The 20,263-nt window shown below is 33.7% G+C and overlaps 2 protein-coding genes across 2 annotated transcripts; one reads left to right on the top strand and one right to left on the bottom strand.

The window, feature by feature from the left end:
• The first annotated feature begins 12,861 nt into the window (after window positions 1-12,861).
• Window positions 12,862-14,976, top strand: LOC107629756 (large ribosomal subunit protein eL15z). The gene is made up of 4 exons (XM_021120757.2): window positions 12,862-13,031; window positions 13,400-13,566; window positions 14,251-14,448; window positions 14,533-14,976. Exons 1-4 carry the CDS (start codon window positions 13,028-13,030, stop codon window positions 14,776-14,778), a joined length of 615 nt encoding a protein of 204 aa, XP_020976416.1. The 5' UTR covers window positions 12,862-13,027; the 3' UTR covers window positions 14,779-14,976.
• A 558-nt stretch (window positions 14,977-15,534) lies between these two features.
• Window positions 15,535-19,703, bottom strand: LOC107629742 (Oxidoreductase family protein). The gene is made up of 7 exons (XM_016332626.3): window positions 19,108-19,703; window positions 18,667-18,837; window positions 17,552-17,716; window positions 17,312-17,476; window positions 16,563-16,697; window positions 16,246-16,343; window positions 15,535-15,930 (listed from the first exon to the last, which is right to left on the bottom strand). Exons 1-7 carry the CDS (start codon window positions 19,282-19,284, stop codon window positions 15,729-15,731), a joined length of 1,113 nt encoding a protein of 370 aa, XP_016188112.1. The 5' UTR covers window positions 19,285-19,703; the 3' UTR covers window positions 15,535-15,728.
• Between the last annotated feature and the right edge of the window lie 560 nt (window positions 19,704-20,263).

A 20,263-nucleotide genomic window follows, 5' to 3' on the forward strand; every position in this document is an offset into this window, starting at 1 on the left:
AGAAAGTCATATTCTTGTTTTTTTTGGGTAGATTTGTCAACATTTTGAACTTTCGTGGATAAAAATAGTAACTTACTTGGGTAGATTTGTCAACATTTTGAACTTTCGTGGATAAAAATAGTAATTTACTCTTATTTATACAAGGAGTGTTTGTATTTTTAAGAGAATAAATATAAAAAATTAATTTTAATTAGTTAGTATTTACTAATACTTTTACTATAAAATTTAAAACAATAAAGTGAGGCCACCAAGTGATTCTCAAATTGTAAGAACTTGTTTTTCTGTGCCGTGATTTCAGAAATTCTGCAATAAGAATTTGAAAAATTTTTAAGGTGCGATTTGTCATGATATAATGAACAAAAATGTATATATAAATGTTAGATATGTTTTAGAGCCGAAAAGTTATGTGATGATATTATTCACCATGATAGTGAAATTTTTTTTATTTTAGATTCCAACGACGAGAACCGATAATTAAACATTACCATTATGGTTAATTATTTTCTTACGGATTAATCTCCACCACAAGTTTGGCTATTTGTCTTAATTAATCACGACATCTTTTATTCATCACATGAGAATTAAGTAAAGAGACCCCTAGATATATTAATCTATAGAGTTAATTCATGATCATACATTTTAATCACTCTTTCTTTCTATTCTCAACTAAACCACTCTCTCTCTCTCTCTCTCTCTCTCTCTTTCTCTCTGAACGAACTCCCTCCCCAAAAGTAACCAAAGTGTGTGATTAAGTTAGTGTAGTCCTTAATGTAATATTACATGGATGAATATGCAAACTAACAAGTGTACCTTTCCTTAATAAAAAGCAACATTGCTCACCCTCCTCCATTCAATCTTCATATAAATCTTCAAAGTGTTAGCTTAGTTTAATTCAAACACAAGAGAGAAGCAAGAGAGTGAGGGAGAGGTTTTTGAGAGAGTGATAGAAGGAAGAGAGGGAGAAAGAGTCAAGAGAGTGTGGGTGAGAAGGAGAGTGAGTTCTTCTATCTTTTCATCAAGTTTTCTTCATTAAAAAGAAAAAATCAGACCCCACAACATCATCTTTTAGGACTCAAGAGCTGAGAACTGAGTTCATTCTCTCATCATCTCCTCCTTGGTGCTTCAAAATCAGCAAGTAAATGAGGAACACAATCACCATCTTTCTTCTCTACTTCGGTCATATGAACCTTTCTTGGTATCTCACTTTGTTTTCTTTTCTTCTAGCTTAATCCACTACTAACATCTCTTCCAATATCCCAAACTAATCAAAAATCCAAGCTCAAGAGGGTGAGGCTTTTCTCTTTTGTTGTGATCATGTTTCAACCATGATGGCATTGTTAATAAAAAAATCTGTTTTTGATGGTGTCTAGGACTTCTTGGCCGAAAGAGAGCTATGAAAAGATTTCATGGAGAGTTGTCAACAATGAATAAGGGCTAAGTGTAGTTAAGGCTTCATGAATAGAATTATATGATGATATGGTTAAGGGTGTTGCTAAATGTGCATGCATAATGATATTGACGATGATGCTTGTGGTGTTGTTTTTGCTTTTTGATGATGTACTTGTATGATACGAACTCTCTATGATGATAACGATGATGATAATGAGAATAGTAAAAAAGAGCTAAGCTCTTGGGGCTAAAGAACAAATATAAGAAGTGTCAACAACTAAAAGAATTGTAGGTCATGTTTAAAAAGAGGTTAAGAGCTTAATGGACCAAAATCTTATAAGAGAACTAAAATTAGATTCTGTAGAACTTAATGTAGAAAAGACAGTCACTTTATTGAATTATTGCTAACATTCTAGACCTTCAATTTAAGTGAAATTAACTTTTTATAAAATTTTGATAACTCTATTTTATTTCCTAAAAAATTCATAGCCCTTTTATGTAGAAAATCAGTCTTTCAGGTTTTAGAACAAAAATGTTTAATCTGCATATCACTCAATTCTGGACGAATTTTGATTTGCAACTTATGAAAAATGAAATTTTGGGATGTCTAGAATGGTCAGTCAAAATTTCATGACAATTCATATTTTGGAGAATAAGTTATGCAAGTTGAAAGGGGATGAACTCACTGGTTTATTAAACTAGAACCACTTAAAACAAAATGATTTTCAACTCTGCACAACTTCTACATTTAAAATGATATCATATTGAATCTAAAACTAAATGAAACATAGACGAGTCTTGTTAAACCAAACCAAATTTGAGAGGCATTGGATTAAAAATTAATTTTTAGTAATTTTCTAAAAATTGTTGCTACCTGCTGTCTTCTCTGGTTCTTCCTATACTAAGGCAATAACTTAAAAATTTTTTATAAAATTCTGTTTTAATCCAAATGCAGTAGGACTAAAGCCAAAATAAAATTTAGAGTCCCTAGATTACCTTCATTAGAAATATAGCTAGTACAGAGATGTGTCGCAACGTATATCAACCTTGCAATGAACAAGGTGCAGCGTCGCAAGGCCAACAAGGATACCCACGGTTTTTCCTATGTAACTAGAGATGTAATGACAAAAACTTATGATTCTTAATTTTTTGAACATTGTTTCGAGGCGGTCGTGTGGACATAAAGTTTACACATTTCAGATATCATTCGCTATTATTAAGATAGGAAAGAAAATTGGATGTTAATACTCTTTTGAGTAAGAGAAGGCAAGAAGTAGCAAGAGGAATAGAGAAATAGAGAATAAGCAGAAATAAGAGCTAGTCCCAAAATTTATTATGCCCCTAGTTAAAAAAAGTATTGGACGAGAAGAGAAACCTTACCACAGAAATCGTACTATCTGGATAGAGAAACTCTACCAGAAAAAACATACTGGTCGGGTAAAGATGTTATGTGGGGACGCCCACCAAAAGGTTGTTTCTCTTTTAGGCGCGCATTTTATCAGTTAGCAACATATTATTATTATTATTATGATATGCATGACTGACTGAGTTGAGAAACCATATTCAGACGAAGTTCCGGGTAACGTCGGGTTGTAGGTAGACAACTGACGCATGAGTTCATGGGCTATACTAGGAATAAGCATGCATCATGTTGTTTGCACATTTGCATTTATCGTATTTGGTTACTGTTATACTACCTATGCTTGTGTTTGAATTTCTCTTTGTCTGTTTTTGGTTTAGCGAAGCAAGTCATACCATAGTGGGATGAGGATATGGCCAAGTTTGAGATGATTCTGATGCTTCAGCATGGCCATATGCTTGACAATCCTTAGGAACAACATGTCGCTGTAGTTCAAGATGCGTCTTCTAGTTTGTTGGAGGTTGAGCCTTCTGAGGAGATATCTTCTTAGGTGGACTAGTTAGAGGTGGACTTAGCTTCTAACGGTTTAGATTCTGGGAGGGTAGGAAGAGTACCAGGAGGATCCCCTGGCAATCATCTTTGAGTCGATATCTTTGGGTATTTTGGATAGACATTTCATCGTATTGTGACCTTCTTTTCTTAGTAGTATTTTTCCTCACTTTTGATAGTCTTTTTTAGGGTTAGAATCTATGTCTTTGTAATAGTCTGAGTTCTAGTCTAGGAAACCCTTGTGTGGGTTAGAGTCGGAGATGTGTTGTGTGTGTGTATGTGTATACTCTAACATGTAGTAACTCTGTTTTCTTATGACGTTGTACATGTCTTTTGATGATACTTGATGGATGTATCTCTTTTAGTATGTGTAATGATGTATCATGATGTTTTATTACCTTTCTGCATTATATGATTTATGTTTTTCACCCGGATTATTGAGACAGTTTATGGTTATAACTTACAAACGTTCGATTAACTCTGATATAACGCTAAAGACTCATATGTATGTAATATTATTGTTTTGAGTTCAGAGCCCCGAAGGTTCCTCCGATGAGCAACACCTAGCCATTGACATTGGTCATGATGTGTCAATAGTTGGGTCATTACAAGTTTGTATTAGAGCAGTTCGTTCTTAATAGAGCCTTGGGATGGACTGGTCATGCTTCATCGCATGCTCTAATTTTATTCCATGAAATTAGAATATCTATATGATGTGTTCTGCATAAGGTCTGTGAGCATTCATTTAAGGAATATTAGCACTTAACTTGATATGTTAAGACTGATCACCTTAATATTGATTATTTGGTGTTAATAGGACTCTAATGGCTACAAATAGGCGAGGCCCTCAAAGAGCTAATATGAATGACAAGACCTTTCCCGATGCAATGACCATTCTTAAATCTATGAATGCTATGGCTGTTATCGTGCGTGACTCAGTGGTTTACACCAACTGAGTAGCTGAACGTCTCGAGTGCCATAATGGAAGTGGAAGTAGTCATGGAACAAGAGATGAAAACAAAAGTGGCGGTGGACATGAGAATGGAGTACCTACGATGATAAACCAATGACGCTAGCCTCTTTTCTGAAGGTAAATCCGCCTCAATTCCATGGGAATATGAGTGCTACCCGAGCTGATGACTAGTTTCGAGAGATAGAGCGATAACTGTGAGAGAGTTTCTAAGGGGCAGTATGTAGAGTTCGCCACCTACCTGCTGAAAAACGATGCACAACACTGGTGGCAGGGAGTACTCGGATTGTTGGACCAAGAGAATGCTAAAGTTACATGGGAGGAGTTCTGGATTGAGTTATATAAAAAGTATTTTCCCTCCATCCTCCCGCATAGCCAAGGAACTAGAGCTACTGCAATTGAGATAGGAAAACATGACGATTGTGGAGTACACTTGTAAGTTCGAAGAGTTGTTCCAACTCTCTAAAGTCTTTCAGGAAGCACCAGCTGAATTCGAGGAGTGAAAATTTATCAAGTTTGAAGGAAGACTTAGAGAGAAATTGCTTAGTCTGTAGGCCTTATGGAGATCCAAAACTTTGCAGAATTTGTGAACAAAAGCCAATTGGCTGAGGAATGCACGAGAAAGTTATCAGTGCCAAGGAAAAACCGTAAGGACTTCCTGCTGAAGAATTTTAACCGCAACTTTGCTTCTCAAGGGAAGAATTTCAAGGCGGTAAGGTAGCCTCCTCGCTGAAATCTACAGGATGGTAATTTTCCTTCTCATTTTACCATGGGTGGTAATAATCAGCAACAGGACATAGGAACATGCCCCCAACAGGACATCAGAATTCTATGTACTAGGTGTGAAAAGAGCCATGTAGGAAGACCCTACCTATTGGGAACAGGAGTATGTTATCAGTGTGACAAGTATGAACACCTGGCCATGGATTTTTCCTAACAAAGGGCTGAACATTTTCCTCCTAGACCTCAATATCAAGGAAGGGTGTTTGCTATGAAAGCTGAAGATGTCACTGAAACTGATCCCATCATCCGAGGTAAGTGTACTGTCAAGGACCATACCCTAACTGTATTGTATGACTCAGGTGCTTCACATTCATTTATAACTATAGGTTGTGTACATGAGTTGGGATTAAATTCCTCTAGAATAATGTATGATTTGATTATCCATACTCTACTATACAGAATGCTGTGACTAGCTTAGTATGCCAAAGATTTCCTTTTGATATCAAAGAAAAGTCTTTTATGCATGACTTAATATGCTTACCTTTGAGTGGCATTGATGTAATTTTAGGAATAGATTGGTTGTCTTCTCATCATGTTTTCTTGGATTGTTTTGAAAGAATCACTTTAATTCCATCAGTTAGTATGCCTACTGGACTGGTCATTTCATTAGGATTTTATTTAAATTCTGTAGCAATTAACCAAAGAGGGAGTGAATGTAAAGGTTATGTTCTCTTAGCGGCTAGCTCATTTGAAACTAAATTAGGTTTAGAGTGAATCCCAGTAATGAGAGAATTTTCTGAAGTCTTTCCCAACAAGATTATGGAGATTCCCCCACAGCGAGAGATAGAGTTTACTATCCACTTGGTACCAAGGATTGGACCGATCTTGGCAGAACCATACCGAATGTCGCCTTTGGAGCTTGCGGAACTGAAGTCTCAGTTAGAAAAGTTACTAGAAAAGAAATTTGTATGCCCAAGTGCATTACCATGGGAGCACTGGTTAGAAGGACAGTGGAATACAGCTGTGTGTAGATTATTGACAACTGAATAAGGTTACCATCAAGGACAAGTACCCCTTGCCGAGATTGATGATTTGATGGACCAACTGAGAGGTGCGACTATTTTCTCAAAGATAGATCTGAGATTCGGATATCATTATATTTGAGTCAAAGAATCCGATACCCAAAATTGCGTTTAGAACTCGATACGGTCACTATGAGTATACGGTTATGTCCTTTGGATTAACCAATGCTCTTGTCATTTTCATGGATTACATGAATTGAGTCTTCTAACCTTATTTGGATAAGTTTGTAGTAGTTTTTGTTGACAACATTCTTATCTACTCAAGAACTAAAAGTGAACATGAAGAACATTTGAGAAATGTATTGCAAATTCTGAAGGAAAATAAGTTGTATACGAAGCTCTCCAAGTGCGAATTTTGGACACGGGAAGTAAAATTTTTAGGATACGTGGTGTCCCAAGGAGGCATTGGTATGGATCTATCAAAGATAGAAGCAGTACTGGAGTGGTAGCAACCAACTACAGTCACAGAGTTTCGAAGCTTTCTAGGGTTAGCCGGATGCTACAGGTGATGTATTAAGAGATTCTCACAGATAGAGTGATCATTGACACAACTAAAAAAAAGGAAGTACCACAATAGAAATAGGAAGCCATTACATTGGACTTCATCTTCGGACTACCAAAGACCACGACCGGACATGATGAGATATGGGTAATCATGGATAGGTTGACTAAATCTGATCATTTTCTACCCATTAGATCATTCAGCTATATATCCAAGACATTGTACGGTTACATGGCGTACCCTCCAGCATCGTGTCAAATAGAGATCCGCGATTTACCTTGAAGTTTTGGGGAGTATTTCAGAAGGCATTTAGAACCAGCCTACACATGAGCACCGCATATTATCCACAGACCGATAGTTAGTCAGAGCGCACCATTTAGACCCTAGAAGATATGCTGAGATCATGTACTTTGGATCAGAATGGAAGTTGGAACAAGTATTTACCTCTGATAGAGTTCGCCTACAACAATAGTTATCATGCAAATATTGGTATAGCACCATATGAAGTGCTATATGGTCGAAAATATCAAACACTACTATGCTGGTATGAAAGGGAGAATCTAATGCTTTCGGACCCGAGCTGGTACAGGAGACCACAAAGCAAATCAAAAGGATTTGTGACAAGATCTTGATGGCACAAATAGACAGAAGAGCTAACCGATAAGAGGAGAAAACATTTAGAATTTGAAGAGAGAGACCATGTTTTCTTGAAAGTCACCCTCACAACTGGTGTAGGTCGTAGCCTTAAAGCCAAAAAGTTAAGCTCTAGATATATAAGACCTTTTCAAATCCATAGAAGAGTCGATCCAGTGGCATACCAGTTAGCACTTTCCCCGTACTTGTCAAACCTCCATGATGTGTTTCATGTTTTACAACTTAGGAAATACAATCTTGATGATGGTCACGTCTTAGAATCTGTAACAGCAGATAGATTAAAATTTCGCATACCGCCAGTAAAGATAGTTGAGCGGAGCATCAAGGAGTTGCGAGGAAAGTTGATTCCCCTAGTAAAGGTTGAATGGGGACAAGATGGAATAGAAGGACATACCTGAAAATTGGAATCCACCATAAGGACAAAATTTCCTTACCTATTCACAGGTAACAAAATTTTGAGGGTAAAATTTTTCTATTAGAAGAATAGGGTGTAAGAACCCATTTTTCTACACCATAATTTCAGGAATTCTGCAATAAGAATTTGGAAAATTATTGAGGTGCAATTCATCATGATATAATGTATGAGCATGTATATATAAATGTTAGACAAGTTTTAGAGCCGAAAAGTTATGTGATAATGTTACTCGCCATGTCAGTAAAATTTTCTTTGTTTCAGATTCCGACGGCGAGAACTGGTAATTAAACACTACCACTGTGGCTAATTATTTCTTACGAATTAATCTCCACCACAAGTATGGCCACTTGTCTTGATTAATCACGACATCTTTAATTCAACATATGAGAATTAAGTAAAGAGACATCTAGATATATCAATTCATAGAGTTAGTACACGATCACACATTTTAATCATTCTTTCTCTCTCTTCTTAACCGAACCACTCTCTTTCTAGGTTACCAATTAACCAAACCATTAACCATTCCACTCTCTTCTTACTGTGACTGAACTCCCTTCTCAAAGGTAATGAAAGTGTGTGATTAAGTTAGTGTAGCATTTAATGCAATATTACATGGATGAACATGCAAACTAACAAGTGTAGCTTCCCTTAATGAAAAGCAACGTTGCTCACCATCTTCCATTCAAGCTTCATATAAATTTTCAAAATGTTAGCTTAGTTTAATGCAAACACAAGAGAGAAGCAAGACCCTTATTTATGAGAACATACCTCCGAACCTCTACTTGGAGCATGCAATTTTACATGCTGCAGTACTTATTCGTTTAAGGCCAACAAGTTACCATCAATTTTTTTCTCTGTAATTAGCTTTTGGCCAGTAGCCAAATATTTTCTATTTAAAAATATTTGGGTGTAAAATATATGATCCAATTGCCCTGTCTTATCGCACCAAAATGGGACACAAAGAAAATTGGGGATATATGTTGGATATGATTCTCCCTCTATAGTGAGGTAGGTATCTTGAGATACAAACTAAAGATGTATTTAAAATTTGATTTGCATATTGTCATTTTGATGAATCAAAATTTTTAATATTGGAGGGAGAGAATAAGCTTCTTGAAAAGGAACTTAATTGGAATGCATCATCCTTGATGCATTTAGATCCTCGATCAGGGCAATATAAACTAAAAGTTCAAAAGATTATACATTTGTAAAGAATATCAAATGAATTGCCTAATGCATTTTTTGATACAAAAAGGATAACTAAATTATATATACCAACTGAAAATGTTCCAATTCAAATTGATGTCCCAGTTGGACAAATAACCACCGAAACAAATTCACATCAGAAACGTAGTAGACTTGTCGGTTCCAAAGACAAAATTTCTCGAAAAAAAAGAGAGGTAAATACTATTCCTGTTGAAAAGGATAAAGACATAGTAAAGACATTCAGGTGTGATTTTAATGCCAGAAGACATTTAGTTTAGGTACCTGAAAATGTTGAAAATTGTGAAAATGATGATATATCAATAAATTATGTTTTTACAGGAAAAAATAGAACCAAAATAAAATAATTGTTAATGAAATATTTGCATATAATATGGCATTACATATCATGCATAAAAGTAAGGATCTTGAGCCAAGAATAGTCGAAGAATGTCGACAGAGGAATGGTTGGCCGAAATGGGAAGAAGCCATGAAGGCTAAGTTAGACTCACTTACAAAGTGTGAAGTTTTTGGACCTGCAGTCCATACACCAGAAGATGTAAAACCTGTTGGATACAGATGGGTATTTATGAGAAAACGAAATGAAAAAAATGAAGTTGTATACTAAAAAGCTCGACTTGTGGCATAAGATTTTTTATAAAGGCCTGGTATAGATTATGAATAAACATATTCTCCTACAGTAATGCAATAACATTGCATTAGTCAGTTTATTCTCATGGTATATGCATCTAATAGATGTGGTGACAGCTTATCTATATGGATAATTAATTCGTGATATCTATATGAAAATCCTTGAAAGACTAAAGATATCTAAACCATCTAATGAATAGGGGTTATACTCAATCTAATTGCAAAGATCTTTATATGGTATAAAGAAATCTGGACGAATGTAGTGTAATCGTCTTATTGAGTATCTGGCCAAGAACGGATTCAAGAATAATGATATCTGCCCATGTGTTTTTATAAAGAAATATGCATATGGATTCATTATAATTACTGTGTATGTTGATGATTTAAATATCATTGGAACCCCTGAAGAGATTCCAATAATTATAAAAACTCTAAAAGAAGAGTTTGAGATGAAAGATTTTAAAAAGACTAAATTTTGTCTCGACCTGTAGATCGGGCATATAAAAAATGGGATCTTTATTTATCAAACAACATACACAAAAAAGATCTTGAAGAGATTTTATATGGATAAGTAACATTCATTAAGTACCCCAATAATCATAAAGTTTTTGGATGAGAAAAATGATCAATTCCATCCTAAAAAAGAAAATAAAGATATCATTGGTCCTAAAGTACCATATCTCAATGCCATTGGAGCACTAATGTATCTTGCTAATAATACACGACGTGACATATCATTTGCTGTGAATTTACTAGCAAGGTATAGTTCCTCTCCAACCAGAAGACATTGGAATGAAATCAAACAAATCTTTCGATATTTTCATGGAACAATTGATATGAAACTAGTTTATTCCATATGAATCCAAATCACAATTAGTTGGTTATGCAAATGTAAGATACTTGTATGATCGACACAAAGGAAGATCTCAAACAAGATATCTACTTACATATGGTGATACATCTATATCATGGAGGTCCACAAAACAGATGATAGCAATAATCTCCTCTAATAATACTGAAATACTAGCGATACATGAAGCAAGTCGCAAGTGTTTTTGGCTCAAGAGTTTAATCCAACATATTTTATCATCATGTGGATTGATTGATCATAAAATAGCTCAAACTATTCTGTTTGAAGATAATACGACATGCATTGCTCAACATAAGGGTGGATACATCAAAAGTGATAGAACAAAGCATATTTCTTTCAAATTCTTCTTCACCCATGATCTTCAAAATCAAGGAACAATCGATAACCAACAGAGCTGCTCAAGTGATAATCTAGCAGATTTGTTTATAAAGTCACTTCCAAAATCCTCTTTTAAAAGATTGGTACATCAGTTTGGAATGTATTAATTATGAGATATTAAATAATGTGGATAAGAGGAGGATGTTGTACTCTTCTTTTTTTAGTCAGGTTTTTTTTTCTATTAGATTTTTGTTGACAAGGTTTTTAACAAGACAATCCTTATCACAAAGGATACTAAATTCTTTTTTTTTCACTAAAATTTTTTTTATTAGATTTTTTTTAGTAAAGTTTGATCGAGACATAATCATAATTAGACATCTAAAAATAAGTGTTGTGATAAAAATAGATATGTAGATAGTTATTTATTATGGACAACTCAAATTTTTAAAAATAAATTACATTAAAAAAGTTTAAAAGATGAATGTAATATGTGTATAAATAGAGGCATGGCCTCTGATATTACATGCACAGGAACAACAATAAACACTTCTCTCTTTTTTACATATATGCTGTTCTCTTTTTTTCTCTCTCTATATATATATATATATATATAAATATTAATATTAAAATTTTTTATTTATATTTTTTATTTTATATTTATTTTTTTTATTTATTTATTTTACCACTACTGTTACTATTATTACTATAAAAATAACAATAATGATAAAAATTTACGGAAAAAGAGAATGTGGTGCTAATAACTAAAAAGACTCGTAGTTGTTTTACTTAAAGTTATCTTTTTAAGAATGAGATGGTTTTTTTGGTGAACTACAATGACAGCCGTATCTTTTAATTAAATCAATTAAAATTTTAAATTTAAAATTACAAATAAAATTTTGGGTACGTATAATTACAAAGATGTACTTGGTGAGTGCGTATAATAATAATAAAAATTTTCAATGTAATTTATAATAACAATAATAATAATAAAAATAATAATTTTATAAAAACATTAATAAAAAACTAAAAAAAATATCAAAATATTTAAAATAATGAATAAATGAATTAATTTGCTTAAAATATATTTAAAAGAGAGTTCTAACACCTTTGAGAAAGAGAGATAGCGGTATAAAAAAATATTAATACTGATGCAAAAAAAGTAACTCTATAATTTCAAATTATTTTTTAATTTAATAAATCATAGCACATCTAAATTTTACAAGTAAAAAGTTTTGTAATTCAAAAGTTTTAAATTATTTTGATAAATTTTAAATTTTAATTTTTTATATTACTAAATTATAAAACTTTTAAAATTTATAATTTAAATAGAATATAAATTGATCCAATTTAATCTAAATAGTATAAATTATATCGATTCTTATTTTTTAAATTGATCCAAATTATACTATAGATAATTTTTATTTTAAGAGATTATATTTTTATACCTACAAATATTTATCTTTTGTTTGCAATGTAATACACATATATGACATATTCCGTGTACATGACTTAGAATTTAGAATTTATAATCACACAAAAAATTTAGCATATATCTTATTTGTATTCGAGATATTTTTTAAGAAATATGACATATTTGGTTTACAATACAATAAATATGTAATATGAGATAAAAAATAAATATTCACTAAATTACATATTAATTTATTTTTTCATAAAAAGAAATCCCATAATCAAATTATGTGGCCGCCTTTTTTTCTATATGGAAATTATTGTTGTGTTATTCTCGATTATAAAAAAATAATGTATTTTAATTTAGTATGGAAGTAATCACAAATCGGAGAATTTCATTTGTATATTTAAAACATTTTTTAATACTAAAAACACAAATGTAAAGATAGATTTTGTGTTTTAAAAATTTTAAAAAATTAAACTTCACAAATTGGAGGGTAGATTTTATATTACTTTATAAATTAGAGGATAAATTTTGTGTCAGTTCCACAAATTAAAAGGTAAATTTTACATTTTAAAAATTAAAATAAATTAAACTTTACAATTGAAGAATCAAATTTGTGATCTTCATATAAAAAACACACCAAATTTTACACATTATTAAAAAATCCTACTATAAATCTGATATCAAAATTAAAAACTAGAATTATTATATATAATAGTTTCTGGTATTTATAAACAAAACATTTAGGGATTATTTCCTTGCGACGGGAAAAACATTAAATTAAAAATTAATAAATAAAAGGGCTCAGAATTCGCTTCACTGTAGCTGCCCCTGTCTATAAAATGTTCGAGCAGCACCCTCAGTTACATTTCAAACCCTAAAGCACCACCTTCCTTCACTGCGACTGCGGGTGTTCCTCCGCCACCATGGGTATTCTCTCTCTCTCTCTCTCTCTCTCTCCGCTGTTGTGTTCTTAGGATTCAACGACCGTTTCGCATTGATCCCCTCGTGACGTTTTAGTCTATTCTCATTGTTAATATTGTCATGCATGATGTTTAGTTTTCATGGAAATTGTTTCCGTAGTGATGGACATTGGTATGTCATATAGCTTGAGATATTTCGGTTTCAGTTGATAACAGTCTGTTCCACTTGTTTTGTGCTTTCGATTTCCTTGACCGAAGTGTGCTTAGCATTTTACTTGTATCGTTTCTTCGTTTGTGTGAAGAGAAATTAATGGTTGTTATATGATTTGGTATTTATCTTGCGTTGTGTTGTGTTGGGTATGAATACTTGAATAGGTGCTTATAAGTATGTTTCGGAGCTCTGGCGCAAGAAGCAATCGGATGTAATGAGATTCTTGCAGAGGGTAAGGTGCTGGGAGTATCGTCAGCAGCCTTCCATTGTCCGTGTCACTAGGCCAACCCGCCCCGACAAGGCTCGTCGCTTGGGTTACAAGGCCAAACAGGTCAATTTCCGTTTATGTGATGGTTTTATTGCGTTATATTTTGGTATTGAACTATTTATGTTGTGTTTTTCTTTGGTAGAATTTATCTTGGAAGTGTGCCAACAATCAATTACCAAGTAATAAGAATGATAAATTCTTTCGTTGTGACATAGTTGTTTGGTACACTGTCTGGATTGTGATGTAATAAATCATGGTGATGTTTCTTTGATTGAGTGACCCTTTGTGTATTTTACCATGATTATGATGAGATGCTGGTTATGCGGTGTCCTGAAGCATATGCATTTCCCCCTTTTGGGTTTTTTCATGTGCAATGATTGGATGCTTCCTGAGACCAGCTATAGTGAAATAAACAGTCGGTCAATACCAGGCATTCTTTTTCCCTTAATACAGAATTTGCATTTGTCAAGATCCGACACATTTTTTGTTACTGCGATAATATATATTGTTTAGGAGATCTTGAAATAGCTTGTGGGTGAAGCGGGTGTTTTGATTCATATGCAATCTCTCTTGTAGAGTTGCATATATGCAACAATTAGACCCCTTGTGAAGCCAGCTATAGCAAACTAAGCAGCCAATCATCTGACCAAGCAAATTTCTTTATTACAAAATTTGCTTTTGTCAAGATCTGGCACAATGGCTATGCATTCAATACTATCTAATTTTGACTGTTTTGTAATATTCCAGGGATATGTGGTCTACCGTGTTCGTGTGCGAAGGGGTGGCCGCAAGAGACCTGTTCCCAAGGGTATTGTTTATGGCAAGCCCACGAACCAGGGTGTTACTCAACTGAAATTTCAGCGAAGCAAGAGGTCTGTTGCTGAGGAGAGGGCTGGACGGAAGCTAGGTGGCCTCAGGGTCCTCAATTCTTACTGGGTGAATGAGGTTTGTTAATTTCTCACATTTTTTAAGTGAAACATGATTACACACCAGTCTTGTTCATATAGTGCAATTGTTTCATGCTTACAGGACTCGACATACAAATACTTTGAGATCATTATGGTGGATGTTGCGCACACAGCTATTAGAAATGATCCAAGGATCAATTGGCTCTGCAATCCAGTCCATAAACACAGGGAACTTCGCGGCCTCACCTCTGCTGGGAAGTCTAACAGGGGTTTACGTGGCAAGGGACATCTTTACCACAAAAATCGTCCTTCCCGCAGGGCAACCTGGAAGAGAAACAATACCCTTTCCCTCCGCCGTTACCGTTGATTTCACTTGTTATTTTATGGTGCTTCATTACTTTTTGGAATGCATTATATGTTGATGGTGTTTTTATGACTTGGATATTGATGAGTTTTGAACCAGTAGGTCATCTTTCTCCGGAACCTCATTAGTAGTAAAGTAGTGGAGACCAATATTGTAAGGTTTGTTATATGCCAGAAATTTTTTCTTGTGTTGCTTTCGTAAGTTCTTTCTCATGGCAAATCTCGTGCTATGGTAATTTTGGGGTATATACTAGACTTGTAATTTTGAGTCATGGAGTTTAGATTCACGTGAGAACAAGAGATGAATGTAAACAATGAAATAAAGCGCCTTTTAAGGAATTCAGGAAAAAAGAATAATTTATCCAACTGCACTGAATGAAATTATTGCAGGCGAGCTTTCACTACTAGTAAGCCGAAGTTGATCATTTGCAAGTTTCATGATTTAGATTGATGTTAGAACTTAGAAATCTTAAAAAGTCAAATATCGTATGTAAATATGTAATTGAGAGGCCAAGTAACTCGGATTTTTGCGGATTTAAGAGCCATGTATAGACATTACTACATTAGAAGCCACAATATATCCCGGAAATTATCAAGCAATGAGAACTGAAAAAGTACCAAACTAATAACAAAAGGACTTTTTTTTTGTCTCTAGCGGCTGAGTTTTCCGCGGTTATTGATTTGGATGATCTTAATCAAGTATATTGCACAATCAATTATATTAACCTACAATTATATGAGTAAATAAAATCGAATAATATCTGTTGGCCAAAGAAGCCCACTATTTCTGAAATAATATATAGTCAATTATTAACATTTCAGTTTTCCTGAAAGTATATTGCATGAGGTACGAGCTAAATTTGGCGAAGTACTAAAACATGGCATCTGGGTGGAAGGAATGTAATATTCACAAAGTATTCAAGTACTTCTATTTACGTATTGATAGTAGACATATCAAATTTTAACCTTATCCATAACTTCCTCAATAGTAACAAATCTTCCATATTCTATGGAGAGCTGTGCTGCAACTCCCATTGCAACAGATATCAATCCATCTTGCAAATCTACAGCAGGACCCTTTTCACCTTTGGTCCTTATTGCAGTTAAGAAGTTAAGGTGTTCCACATAGCTGGACCCATGGTGCAACCCATCATATCTGTAGATGCATACAAAATACATGAATAAATGATTATATTCACAGATGATAGCTCATGATCATATACATCAGCAACAACTACAAAGTGATATCCCACTTGGATCAAACTACATTAAAGTGCTTTGTCTTAAATTATATCTTTGTTTAGCTCAATTATATTAAAAAATCTTAATTTCTTCCAAGACTTTGTTGGGTCTCCCTCTATGTATATAGCTATAGAACTATACTCCAACTGATCCATTTTAAATTCATTTAAGCAACTTAAATCTTATACTGATAATGATGAACTAGTTAACAGATAGAGAAGCCACCAACTTTATTCTGGGATCTTCAGCCTTTAAAGTCTGAACACCATCTCTCCCTGCTTGACGTGTACCAAAGCGCACGATACTTTCAGGAACATAAGCCTCTCCCTGTTAAAAATATTTTGAATTCAGATGCAAAGAATACTAATAACCATCTTGACATGAATAATGGATGAAACTTTCTTTTCTAGCCTTAAATGAACTATATCAGTGAAAGAGATCAAACTGCAGCATAATTGATTGGCTTCAAACAGTCAAATTTGTTGTTGTCTTAAACAGGTTACCATAAATTAAGTACATTAAGTGGTGAAAGGAAGAGTAATTTACCTTTCCAACATCACCAACAACAGATATTTCTTGCTCATTTTTACTTCCTTCAGCAAACATACAAAGATCAAGCATTCCTCTAGAACCATTATCAAATTCGACAATAACATAAGCATTGTCAATGATATCTGGCACCTGTCCAAAATAATTTTTTTCAAGTAATTACAATATAAAAGGACATTGCATGAAGCAAAAACCTGATGCTAATTGCAGTTTTTAAAACACAATCACATCATTCAGTTGGAAGTTAGAACTGTGACAATAAGAACTTAAGTTCTTAAATCTGAACCTGGTAAAACAAAATATATCTCAACATAGCAAAAAACCAGTCAGCAGTATTTTACCAACAAAGCAAAAACACCAGGGAACTTCAACTCTGTTTAATCAAGGCTTCATGTTAATCACATATTTAATCACTAATGTCTCTCTAACATACCTGCCATGGGTGCATAAGATTAGGATATTTCAATTTAGCATTCTCAGATTATTACATTCATTATTCAGAAAGACTTTTGCTCAGTCCTATAAAAAGGTTATCTATTATACATTTAGTTCACTATCATTTGAAAACTTTAATTTGTTCAATATATCATGGAACTTAAGTCAGCTTAGTGCAATTTCTATTTCTGCATTGAAGAATGATTTTAGATATTATAATAAGTCAGTAGTAGTAAATCATATAGGCCACTAATAATATTGTGATTAAAAGTTTGGTATCACTGTAACTAAAAATGCAGCATCAGATCTACCTTCCCATCATATATTTCATCCTTGTGATTAACATCAATAGCTCCAGAAGCCATCACACGGACAGGATTTGCACCAACAAACAGCCTCATCAAATCAAAGAAGTGGCAACACTTCTCTACTAGAGTTCCCCCAGAGTTAATATTGAACCGATTCCAATTGTTCACCTATGACCAGTATCAGCATTTCAGCTTACTAGCTATGAAAACCAAAACATGTAGTCTTAGTTCTGAAAGACTAACCTTCACCAAGAAAGGGAAACGGTGCTCACGAATTGCTACCATTCTGACCTGTCCAAGGCTTCCTTCCTTAACTATTTCTATCAATTTTGCAACAGGTGGCATGTATCTATATTCCAATCCAACTTGTACCAATATATCTGGTCTCTTTCTAGCAGCTTCAACAACCTAATCCAAAGACATAGGAAAACAGATTAGTGCATTTCCAAATAATCAAAGGAAATATAAACAGCATTATTTAACATCTGCAACTAACGCTTCAAATCATCATCAAAAGATGCATCGTACCACATTCAGAAATGATATACCCTCCTAAACTCCATCCTAATTTCTAAACAAGATAAAAAGTTAAATGTACTTAGTCTCTTGAAAACATAAAATACACTCACTATCTTCATTTTGAAACCAGGGTGACAATTTAGGAGTATGTATCATCATTTATCCAAATATTCTGCGTGTTGAATTAAGAGAGATGAGAATGCTAACTGTATTACACCTGTAACTGTAACCATGGCATCTACTCATTTGCCAAAGGAAAAATGTTTACGACATTTATGTAGCATGTTTCATTGGTTTACATACTACTACAATTTATACCAAAACTCTACTACCGATAATACTAACTTCAATGGTAAAAGTATAGTTGATATCTCCGATCTTGATTGAGAGACCAACCAAGAAGATAACAGTCTACAAAATCTTTTTTTACTAGTCTGTCCTTAATGTAAAAGTACATCAAAAGAGTAAAGCTTCATTCTGGTCTTCGAGATTCTTGCAATTGTTTGAATTGGTCATCAAGATTTTAAAAATATCAATTTGATCCCTAAAGTTACACTTTGTGATTCACTTTGATCTTTCTGTCAATGAGCATTACTAAATGTGAGAGGCGTCACTTTGTACCTTCTGTATCACAAAGTGACACATAATACCGTTAGTGAAGTACTTCAATGCAAAGACCAAATTGAATAGAGGAGTGTAACTTCAAGGACTAAATTGCTATTTCAATATCTCGAGGACCAATTTGAATCTTCGGGTCTAGGACCAGATTGAACCTTTACTCATAATCATAACCCAGTTGACCTGTTAGCAGAGACAAATCCATAGAATGAAGATCAAACCTCTTTGCAGTGAGAGACAGTGGTGCACAGTGGCTTTTCTACAAGTACATGATGGGGTTTAGGATAATTGATTATGTCCATTAGAATTCTGTAATGGGTCATGTTAGGTGTGGATACCACCAATACATCACACAGTTCACTTTCCAACAACTCCTTGTGACCTGAGAAAACCTTCACAGCTTTCAATGTCATTCACCTTATAAACAGCAAAATATGATTCATGAAGAGTTGATTTTTCCAGATAATTGCAGCAAGAAATTTTCAAACGGAACTTCATACAATAAATTTCACCATTCGAAGTAAAGATATTATTATTAATATTATCACCAGTGTCCAAGTTTATCAAAAAGAATTCCTCAGCTGGTAAGATTTTTATGCTTTGGGACCTAAACTTGTAAACCCTAAAAATGATGAATAATTCAAAAGAATGATTGATGATACCTTGAGAGGCCAACTAAAGGAATGTGCTAATTCAAGGGAGAGTTGCTGCGACGGAACATGAGGATCAGCAACCGCCACAACCGCCACGCCTTCGTCGCGAAGATGGTGTAAGTTCATCAGATGCTCCCTTCCCATCATTCCCACACCTATGATCCCATACTTCACTATAGCAGCCATGGATTCTGAATTTCTGAAACCACTAACTGTTCGGAAAACTAAAAACTCCACACCTAAGTTGTTGTTTATGGAGTGAGTAATCTGACAGTCATAAATAATCTGACAGTCATAAAGGAGACATGGAAATTGAATTCCATTTATTGGTTGTTCGGTATCCGACAATATTACAAGTCAGCATTAACCAACTGTTTGACATCTTTCACTTCTCAGCAGGGTTTACATGGCTCGGTCCCGTATGAAGACTTATTCGAAGCATTTTTTTACATGTTGGTTCGGATTTGAAGTGGCCTGAATTTAATTCGATAAAAAAAAAAAAAAAAACAATATTTTGAAGAATACTTCAACTGAATTCGGGCCATATTTCGGATCATTCGATTTGGTGAGAATACATATTCTAAAATTATTGTTTTGTGTTTAAGAATTAAGTATAAAATTTTAGACTAATATATAATATTGTGTTATTTGTACGTGATTTACATATTTGATATTATTAATATTAATTCATGATTATGCTTTAATTTTAAAATTTGGTTAGTATTTATTATATTTTTTTAAGTAAATTTTGTCATATAAAATAATTGTTGGAGATTTTGAGCTTCTCTTGTACTAGCATTCAAGAAGATAATACTTTTTGTCTTGAACTTATGTTTTCTAACTAATATTGTTTAATATTAATTATAAATTAATCTATTTATTTTTAATAAAAATAATTGTGAAACTAGGAAAGAAATACTAATGCGAAGTTTCGCAACACCACAATTCAGCAAGTACATCGTATCGTATTAAGTAATATCACGGGAGTAGGTTATCGTTCCCACGAGGATTAACAGACTGAACACGCAAGAGTTAATCGATTATTCTAATTACACAATAGCAAATTAGAGTTTTAGAAATATCCAGTAACACAACAGAGAGTAAACTGAAGGCAAATTGTAAACAGTTAAGGAAGTAGTATGAATAAAGAAACATTAAGATTTCA

Source organism: Arachis ipaensis, chromosome B1 (assembly GCF_059453495.1).
Source record: "Arachis ipaensis isolate K30076 ecotype BB chromosome B1, ASM5945349v1, whole genome shotgun sequence".
Lineage (NCBI taxonomy): Eukaryota > Viridiplantae > Streptophyta > Magnoliopsida > Fabales > Fabaceae > Arachis > Arachis ipaensis.

Excerpts from the sequence above, each read along its gene's own strand:
- LOC107629756 (XM_021120757.2), top strand. Across the intron at positions 13,567-14,250 it reads TGGGTTACAAGGCCAAACAG|GGATATGTGGTCTACCGTGT; the intron begins GTCAATTTCCGT and ends GTAATATTCCAG. Across the intron at positions 14,449-14,532 it reads ATTCTTACTGGGTGAATGAG|GACTCGACATACAAATACTT; the intron begins GTTTGTTAATTT and ends TCATGCTTACAG.
- LOC107629742 (XM_016332626.3), bottom strand. The coding sequence starts at position 19,284 with ATGGCTGCTATAGTGAAGTATGGGATCATAGGTGTGGGAATGATGGGA. Across the intron at positions 17,717-18,666 it reads CTGTCTCTCACTGCAAAGAG|GTTGTTGAAGCTGCTAGAAA; the intron begins GTTTGATCTTCA and ends TCTTTGGATTAG. Across the intron at positions 16,698-17,311 it reads ATGAAATATATGATGGGAAG|GTGCCAGATATCATTGACAA; the intron begins GTAGATCTGATG and ends TATTTTGGACAG.